We start from the raw sequence: 10,412 nt of genomic DNA, 5'->3' as shown, positions 1-10,412 counted from the left end.
CACACTATAAATTCTTTTTTTTTTTTTCCTTTCCTATGGTGATTGATGGAAAAATGTAATAACGGGTAACCCAAAAATAATTATATTTGGAAAAATTTAGGTTAATTTTTTTTATATCTATTATGTCAATTTTCAACCGTACACGTCCATATGTTATTTTTTTTATTTCATATAAATTTATAATTAAATGCTATTAATTAAAAATTAATATTTTAAAAATAAGAGACATGGTCATGACTGAAAAATTTGATATAATGGATGTGAAAAACTTGATGTGAGTATTGTTGTTTTTTGAATCTCCAAGACACCTCCACAAGTGCCCTTGACATCAAAGGGCGGGGTGAGTATAATAAATAGCTTTCTATTTTATTTTTAATTTTTTGACCAAACTTTCTATTTTTATGATATCACCCAAAAAATATTAATTCATTTTTGTGGAGTGAACAGGTCAATTATCTCTTTTTGAAAAAAAAAAAAACAAGTATCTAATTAAACTCATATCCAGAAGGGACTTTGGTCACTGAAGTGCGCAATCTCGAGTTTGATTCTGCATAAACGTAGAAAACTTTCAAAGGCTGTTAAAACTTTCAAAGGCTTTCTTCTTCAAGCACAAATCATCAAATTTAGAGGCAGCATCGGATCCTTTTAATAAATCTCCTGCGATCAATCGATATGCAGCTTCTGTCAAATGAATACCATCCCAGCTTATGTACTTTGAAGGATCATCACAAACTTTCACTCCTTCATCTCCACATAATTTTGTAAAATCTACATTGTAGGCCCCCCCATTTCCACAACAAGCTTTCAGACCCATAAAACCTGTAATATATAATTTCATAACATTATCACAAATCAGAGAGTTATAATAGCACAGATCAATTTGTCATTGAGATTTGAGAAGAATCAATATTATTACCAAATTTTTGGGAGAATGATAGAGTGGTAATGCGGCGTTATAATAATCAGCATATATGATATTGGCATGAGGATGAAGCTCTTTGAGTTGATTTAATTCAGCCTGAAGCCTCTTATTGAAGTATTCAATGAACTTGTTTAACCATATCAAGCAACCATATTCATCATAGTCCTTCTCATTGTTGCTCTCAAACCTTGTTAAATAGATTGCACCACATCCTAGTGGTAAAATTCCAGGAACGATGAGCGTTTGAGCCCCTACATCTGTCAAATCCTGCGGCCAAAAATATGTTGAATTCCTTAATTTGTGGGCATTAATAAAATTTGTTAATTTAGTTAACTATTATAAATGTGTGTTGATTTTTCTAAAAACCCCTTTTATTATACACAACCCATGGGGATAGTTTGAAAAACAAAATTATGAATTTGAAAGACAAATTGTGTATTAAAGTCTTATGCTACCTTTTTCCTTAATATAAGAGTAAGTTAGAAATTAAATTTGATTCCAAATATAAAATTTTAATCCACTTTAACCCTCAAAAATTTGTAATGTTCTATCTAAAATATCCTTATTAATTGTAAGGGTTTCCATCAGAAAATAGTTTCAATGCATATAATTAAATAAGATAATTTATAAAATCAACACATATTTGTTATATAATTAACCGACTTAACTAATTTTTATAATTTTTTCAAATTATTTATTTAGTTCTTATATTAAAGACTAAAGGTAGTATTTAAGATTAAAGTAAATACCTCAATTAAATCTTATACTCAAGACCAAAAAAAAAAAAGTAAGATACAATACATACTCAAACAGATATACGTATGTGTGTGTTATGTAAGCTGAAACAATTGCATAGCTTATTCAAAAATCTTACAGTTACTGTTGAAGAGATCATATTAATCACATGAGGCACGTAAGTTTTGATCTCTGCTAATCTTCTTCCCTCAAAAAAACACGTTTTGAAGTCATTGACTCCAATTTCTCCCACCAGAAATAGTGACTTCTCAAACACTGTCTTGCAGCCTGCACGATTAAAACGTGTTGTGTGTCCCATAGTGCCCGTGTCAGATAATATGTCAGGGGAAATTTGACCCACATTAACTAAACTTCCAATTAAATTATAATTTTGGCAAAAGAAATTTAATTATAATTTGTATAAAAGATTTTTATATTAGAGGTGACAATTGAAGATTAAAAGGAAAAAGACAAAAGTACTCATTTGTCAGCGCAAGATTTTTTTTCTCCTTAATTTTATAAGATGTCAATTTAGTTTTCTGACATTAATTTTAGTTTCACTAAAAAAAATTAACATTAAAATTTTAAATATTGATAAAATATTCATAAATACTGACATATAAGCTTAATTTTTTTTAAAAATAATAGTTAGTACGAAATCTTTTTTTTGAAACCAACCCTATTAAGGTTAAAGTACTGAAAGAATATATTATAAAATTAAATAACTAAACTAAATCTTTTTTGTAGAGTGATCACAGGTGCACTTTTGCCAAAAAAAATTATAGAAAAAAATGTGCTTTATAAGTAAAGAGGACACTCTGATCTCCATCGGAATTGAGTTGTGATGAGCACCGAATTTATGTTTTCTTTATTTCTACTTTTTGAAAAAAAAAATATTTTAGTGAATATAGATTTTAAAATAATAATAATAATAATCTCTTAATTATTAGTTTTTTTTAAAAAATTATTATTTAAAAATCATCACTTAAAAATTTTAAATATGAACAGTTGCAATTGTTTTTGGTTGGTGAAAATTCTCACCATAACGATGAGCATTCAAACCATCTCATCGTGTATTTAACTGGCTATTCCATTCTTTATCCATATACAGATTACAGGGAAATTAGTAAATTACATGCTTTATATACATATATGTGAATGAAAAATTAGGAACTTACTTGAGGAAGAATTGCAGATAGAAGGCAACAATTCCTTGAACCATCCCAATTGAACTCTGAGAGAATCATTGGTAAAGCCATAATGAATACCTATCTCTTCAAAGAAACCTGCATTCAACGCAGTTGCTCCAGAAACAGCAAAATTCACTCCCTCCTCTTTCTTCCAATTTCTTGCTTCACCATTCTTAATTCTCTCATATGGTTTCACTAATGGAATACTTAATGACTCAGCTGCATAGCAAGAACAATTTCGATGTAAGAGCACATATTAAGGGGAAAAAAATAGTTGAAATAGATAATGTTTGTAGTCTCACAAGTGAGAGGATAGTAAGTTAAAGTAGTAAACGTATATATAAAATGAACGATCAAGTCCAAAATACCGATGAAGTCAATGATAAGACGGCCATCGGAGGATCTTCCGGTGGGGTGGCCGAAGTAGGATGCTCCGTAGGGAGGAGAGCAGCTGCGCCTGAGTGGGAAGCTGAAACACAGGTTTCCGGTATCGGTAATTGAATCGCCGAAGCTGAAGATGGTGGTGTAGGGGCACCCTGCAGAATTGGCAATGAATGATGAAAGCGTCGCTGTATATAGTATTAGGGCTACTTTCTTTTGTTGTTGCAGAGTCCAAAGTGGAGAAGAAGACGGAGAAGAAGCCATTAATGATAAGGTAGGAATAGTTAATGTCCACTGCGACCAAAAGCAGATTTTAAGGGAACAATTTTACCCCGACAAATAAAAAAGATTTTTTTTTTAAAATTCATAATCATAAGGCATTGAAATCGTGTAGTTTCCAAAATTAAACAACCCTGAAATAATTGAATGATAACTTGCTTCGGCAGACTCTATCAAAAAAAAAAACTTGCTTCGGCTGAAACTTATGGCCATGGGTTTGAGCTGGTACGACCAATAGAAATGTCATTCCCAAAAAATTGAATGACAGCTAAGTTGCTTTTCTGAGTGGGAGATTTTTATTAAAAAACCTGACACGTTTACAAATTAGGACGGGAAAATCACTAATAGGTCCCACAGAAAGCAATTTATTACTCTGAGGTCTCACGAAATGTCAAAATCACTGACAGGTCCCAAGGGACCTCAGAGTAATATTTTCGTTTTGTAAAATGACATTACTGCCCCTCATATTCCAGATTCACATTTGCTCTGTCATTACGATTTACAACCTCAGCAGCGACTATTAACAACCTAATGAGAGGGCGTTAACAACCCTAGCAGTATCCGTTAACAACTTACTTTATAGAATTATATAACCTCTACATAAGAGTAAATTATAACCAAATAATATAATACAACAACTTTAACACTAAAATGGGAAGCTTTTTGATATCATTAAGAATTTTAACTAGATTCAATAGGATTATAGTAATATTTTAATGCGAATATCCATTTACAATCTCAACAGCGAATATTAACAACCGAATGAGAGGGCATTAACAACATAAGCAATAGCCGTTAACAACTTACTTTATAGAATTATATAACCTCGGCATAAGAGTAAATTATAACCAAATAGTATAATACAACAACTTTAACACTAAAATGGGAAGCTTTTTGATATCATTAAGAATTTTAACTAAATCCAATAGGATTATAGTAATATTTTAATGCGAAGATCCATTTACAACCTCAATAGCGACTATTAACAACTTAATGAGAAGGCATTAACAACCTAAGCAGTATCCGTTAACAACTTACTCTATAGAATTATATAACCTCCGCGTAAGAGTAAATTATAACCAAATAGTATAATACAACAACTTTAACACTAAAATGGGAAGCTTTTTGATATTATTAAGAATTTTAACCAAACCCAATAGGATTATAGCAACATTTTAATGCGAAAATCCATTTACAACCTCAACAGTAAGTATTAATAACCTAAGGAGAATTGTTAACAACCTTAGCAGTGTCTGTTAATAACTAACTTTATCGGATAATATAACTTCTAACTATAACTAACTAAACTATAACTAAATAGTCTTAAAGTTAATCTTATATAGTTGTTAGAGGTTATATTATCCTATAAAGTCAATTGTTAATAGATACTGCCTAGATTGTCAACAGCTCTCTTTGGGTTATTAATACTCACCATTGAGGTTGTAAATGGATCTTCGCATTAAAATGTTGCTATAATCCTATTGGGTTTAGTTAAAATTCTTAATGATATCAAAAAGCTTCCCATTTTAGTATTAAAGTTGTTGTATTATACTATTTGGTTATAATTTACTCTTATGCGAAGGTTATATAATTCTATAAAGTAAGTTGTTAACGGCTACTGCTTAGGTTGTTAATGTCCTCTCATTCGGTTGTTAATAATCGCTGTTGAGATTGTAAATGGATATTCGCATTAAAATATTACTATAATCCTATTGGATCTAGTTAAAATTCTTAATGATATCAAAAAGCTTCCCATTTTAGTGTTAAAGTTGTTGTATTATATTATTTGGTTATAATTTACTCTTATGTAGAGGTTATATAATTCTATAAAGTAAGTTGTTAACGGATACTGTTAGGGTTGTTAACGCCCTCTCATTAGGTTGTTAATAGTCGCTGTTGAGGTTGTAAATCGTAATGACAGAGCAAATGTGAATCTGGAATATGAGGGGCAGTAATGTCATTTTACAAAACAAAAATATTACTCTGAGGTCCCTTGGGACTTGTCAGTGATTTTGACATTTTGTGGGACCTCAAAGTAATAAATTGCCTTCTGTGGGACCTGTTAGTGATTTTCCCAATTAGGACCCCAAAAGTTGACAGCTAAAGATTGCCTATGTGTAGTGTATTTGGATCACCGTTGTTGAAAATGCCTTTTATTTTAGTTGACTTTTGTAAATTAAAATTAAGTCAGTTAATATAATGAAATTAATGTTCCTATAGATTTTTACAAGAAAATAAGTTTATATGTAAAATAATTGAAAAACATGACTTTTATTAAATATACATATTACTTCCAACCTTTAATATAAAATTTAATTTGTATTTTAAATCAAACTATAAACTACATTTTATACTAATGAACAAATAATATATATATTAGAATTTGCTGTAGGGAGGGCAGAAGCATTCGTGCGGTGGGATTGGTTAATTAGGAGCACAAATACAAATTTTCGGTAATATCCATATATGAAATCTCTTTTTGTTTTTACGGAGGGAAAATGAGTAACGAAAGCAGAGTGGGAAGAAAAATAAAAAGAAAAGTGAATTTTTTGTTTGGATGGAAGAAAAAATAAAGAGAAACTCATTTCCTTTTCTTGTCGTCTATCTTTGGTTTTTATATTATATTTTAGCATATATTAATAATGAAAAATGATCTATAATTTATTTATTTTTTATTATATATAATTTCAAAAAATTATTCATTTTTCCGCCTTGAAGATTAACATTGTTGTTTTGAAATATAGTAACGAATACATACTTTTATCAAATAATTTGATCAAATATTTGATTAATAATATTAATATATTTTTTATTTTGATATTTAATTTGATTTTAAATTTGATATATTTTTATATTTATATTTTTATATTTTTATATTTTTCTCTTTCTTTTTTCCTTACTCTCCTTCTATTTTCCTTCGTCTCGACTTCTCATCCCATACCAACGGAGCATAAAACTGAACATAGATGTGTAGGTGCGTCCTGTGGGAGTGAGAATGACTGGCAGTAATATAATAATGATAACAATAGGAGTAGTGGTTCAGTCCTCTGCTGTTGGAGATTGCCAGGGGAATTGAGCCTGGCGCGCTAGTTTGAGTTACAGCGGACTAGTTTTTATAAACGTAGTGAATCAAAATTTAAATTATTATTAAAAGATATATGTATATTTAATACAAACAAATTATTTTTAATAAAAAAAATACTTGCGTCCGCTTAAGAAAAAGAGAGACCTAACTGTAGGAGATGAATCACAACGAGCCGTTAGAAAGGACAAAGGCCACTGATCACTCATCAGTCTATGGGAGCAAGCCATGTGCCTTCACACTCGTTATCAAAAGTACATAACAGTAACTGCGCTCTCATACAGTTTATATTCATTGTGTTAAATTTATAATAATATTTAATATTCTTTCCGTCCTTAATATAGGATCTAATTATTGAGCTAATTTTAATTCTAAATATAAAACTTATTTTCATATTTATCAGTTTTTCTTAAATTATCACTTTAGATATTCTCTCAACCATAATCAAATAAAAGAGGGAGGGAGAATATTAAAGAAGATGATTATGGTGTTTAGAGAAAAAACATGTTATATTTCTTATAATTAATTAACTTACTTAAATTTTTTAATCTAATCAAATTAGTTAATAGATTTTATATTGAGAACCAAAGATGTAATATTTAATTATAAATTTATATGAAAAAAATGAAAGGATATATGACTATGTGTTATTGGAAAACTTTACGTAATAGATAAAAAAATTGATTTATTTTTTTTCATTTTTATTAAATTTTTTAACCAGATTCTTTATTAACCCTTTGAATTTTACGAGACGAATATGAGGTTTTAAAAATAAGGCCAAAATACACACCCTCAACTTTGGGTAAGTAGCATAAAATCCCCTCAACTTTAAAAGTTTAAATTCTACACCCTCAACTTTCAGATTGTGACCATGAGGTTCCTACCGTTAAAATAGCCTTAAATCTAACAGAGTGAATGACATGTCAGCTTATTAAAATTTATGTGTCAAATGACATGTAGTTTTTATTATTATTTTTATTTATTTTGAGTTAAAACTCATAATTATAAAAGAGGGCATTTTAGTGATTTAACCTATAATAATCCTTGGTGTTTAGATTCCATCATTGTCTCCCTTTCTCAACCTCTCCTAATTCTGCAACTGGTAAGTCCTCTCCCTTCCCAACCTTTGATCCATTCTCTAACCGTCTTTATTGTTTCAAAAATCATCTTCATTACCTTTTTCCTTCCGGAATTTTTTCCCCCAATTTTGAACTTTTTTGTTTAATGATTGCATTATCTTCTCTTTTCGTCTTGCAAGTCCGCCTCCTTGTTGGCACTGTTCCTCAAATTTTCTGATCTTCTTTCTCATTCCAAAAATTCATCATTATTTTTCCTATCTTCATCACATTATTCGTTTAAATTTAGAACTTGTATTTCAACAAATGCGAGAGGGCGCCTTGCATCGAAGTGAAAGATAGGAACTACTATTGTGCACTTTTTTTTAACAGAGGGTGAAGCAACCAAAAAAGAGAGAGATGAGATGCTCAGATTTGAAGAAAATTGATAGTGGTGTCCGCTGCTAATTAACAATGTAGAAATTTAGTTCGAACTTATTAAACTTGTCCTGTGCATTGTTGACACTTTTATATTTAGTGTTTACATAACTTAAACGAATGAATTCACCTTGGGGTTGTTAATGATGTCTAATGCGCACTTGTCTATCACTTGTTCATTTGACTGATATTATTTGACAATCGACATATGGGATATTAGTTGCTAGCCTAAATTGCTTGGTATATTTTGTTGCTGACAAAATCTAATTGAAATGTGATTATATCAGTTGCAATCCTCAATCGATTGGTATGTTTATTTATATAATTATATAATAATATCAGACTCAATATTCAGATATAGAGATGAGAAAATAATATTTTATGAGATCACGTCTTCTGGTTATAAACAAAATGGGTGCAAAACAATAAAGAACTATGAGTTATGTTCTACCACAATTGAAAACAAGAGTCAATGTACTAGATGATGGTGCTAAGATTCATAATGAAGACTCCATTCTTATCAAGAATGAAAGTGAAATTATTTAAGGACCTGAAAGACGTGTAGATGTTCACAGTGCAAAATGCATCATCTACTTGAACATAAGGTATGAATATGTTACTGTTACTCCATGCCTTCATTATTTGTTATGCATAAAATCAGGTTTAAGACTTGTATTTAATTTCTTAGAATAAACAAGAAAAAGTAACGAAATAAATTATAGCAACCAAATTAAACAAATACAAATTGATCACATTGAACAAGAATAACCTCTAGTTTGGGTGTTTAACTCGTACCCTCTAACTCTTTGTTCCTCCTCATGTATTGGATCCTCTTGTAAATTAACCATATTCATTTTCATAGTTGTTCTTAATATCCCAATAACCAAACATAAATAAAATATATATATATATTAAAAGAAAATCTCATATCAAATAAAGAAGCAAAAGATAAGTCAATATAATTAAAAAAAAAGTGGGCATAAATTCCCTCTTGTGAGCGTTAATGGCTAGTCTTGTATGAAAATTTTCCTTGTTTTCTTCGTCATTTACCACTATTATCACATGCTTAATTTGATCTAATAAACATCATTTGTCTAGCATATTTACTATTTGATTTAACTATATTTGTAATATTCTAGATGCACTCATCTTGTTGGAAATTTTTTAGATTCGTGTAGTTATATTGCTCAAGTGTCAGACACACACACACACACTTACACTTGTTTACATAGACAGAAAATCATGCAAATTCTCTACCGAGTACAATCAAATATGGACAAGGTACAGGGCATGATTTCCAAGTTAGTCAAGGGCAATGAAAAAGATTTTAATGGGATTTATTTAATTATTTAATTGTATAATAGATAAGATACATTATTATTTTTCAAAATAGAACATCACAGTAAAAAAAAAAAGACTGCAAATAATTCATTACCTAAAATTTTAGAGACACACATCACTATGCCTTCTTTATAGTTTATTCAAGAGAAAAACGATCCGTGAGAGCAATAAGAACACAAAAGCAATCAAAGCATTGGTGAAGTTAAAAATTATCAAGCTCAACCACAGCACAAAGGACCTACAAAACAAATTGCAAATAATAGCCAAATATAAGGGAGTGCTTACCAATGCTTTTGTTGAATGAGTTCGGCCTAAAGATGATTCTTTGCAAAAGTGCTGTAGAAAATATGATGTTGGGTTTTCCAATTAACATTGTTTTGTAGGAAGTTGATAGGAAAATATTCTTATTTCTGCAATTGTCATGAAAATGATGCATTTGTGCGAAAATCTCCAGATTATGTAGATGATGAGGGATCTGTTCTGAAACGATGCCGTTTAAGCTAGAAAATCAATGTTAGAATACCGATACTGATTGCAGGAAAATCAAATGGCAGACGCGATGACTATAATGCTCTCAGCAATGGAGTTGGATTCCAAAACATTGGCTTGGAGTCAATCCAGGAGTTTATCAGAGAGCTTCTAAAAACATAGTAGTGCACTAGTGCTATTTTCTTGTCCCTTGTATCAAAAAAAAAAACAGAAAGAAAGAAAAGAACACCATTACCAGGATTTAATTAAGAAGATAATAGAATGGGATGCATGAGGATAAATTTAAATGAAGATCATGGTTAGAAGATGAAGTGAGCATCGTTGATAGAGTAGATATGGTATAAAAGATTTGCAAGTAGTAGGAGGCTGTTAGAGCAAGACGACTAATGAATTTGGGAGAGTTGTGCTAGGGATTAATATCATGTTGAACGGCAAAAATACCGTTTACTACAATTTTTGGCTCTAACCTAAAATAAATAAATAAGATAATAAAAATTACA

The 10,412-nt window shown here is 30.1% G+C and overlaps 1 protein-coding gene across 1 annotated transcript; it reads right to left on the bottom strand.

The window, feature by feature from the left end:
* Positions 1 to 916: 916 nt before the first annotated feature.
* Positions 917 to 3,492, bottom strand: LOC114731840 (GDSL esterase/lipase At1g28570-like; the record flags this gene model as incomplete). The annotated part of the gene is made up of 4 exons (XM_028919089.1): positions 3,216 to 3,492; positions 2,836 to 3,066; positions 1,797 to 1,945; positions 917 to 1,189 (listed from the first exon to the last, which is right to left on the bottom strand). Coding segments are annotated over exons 1-4 (930 nt in total), but the record flags the coding sequence as incomplete, so codon positions are not given.
* Between the last annotated feature and the right edge of the window lie 6,920 nt (positions 3,493 to 10,412).

This window comes from Neltuma alba, unplaced genomic scaffold (genome assembly GCF_004799145.2).
Source record: "Neltuma alba isolate B1F8T4 unplaced genomic scaffold, ASM479914v2 tig00012849_pilon, whole genome shotgun sequence".
Lineage (NCBI taxonomy): Eukaryota > Viridiplantae > Streptophyta > Magnoliopsida > Fabales > Fabaceae > Neltuma > Neltuma alba.
This window is presented reverse-complemented; position numbering and strand designations above follow the sequence as displayed.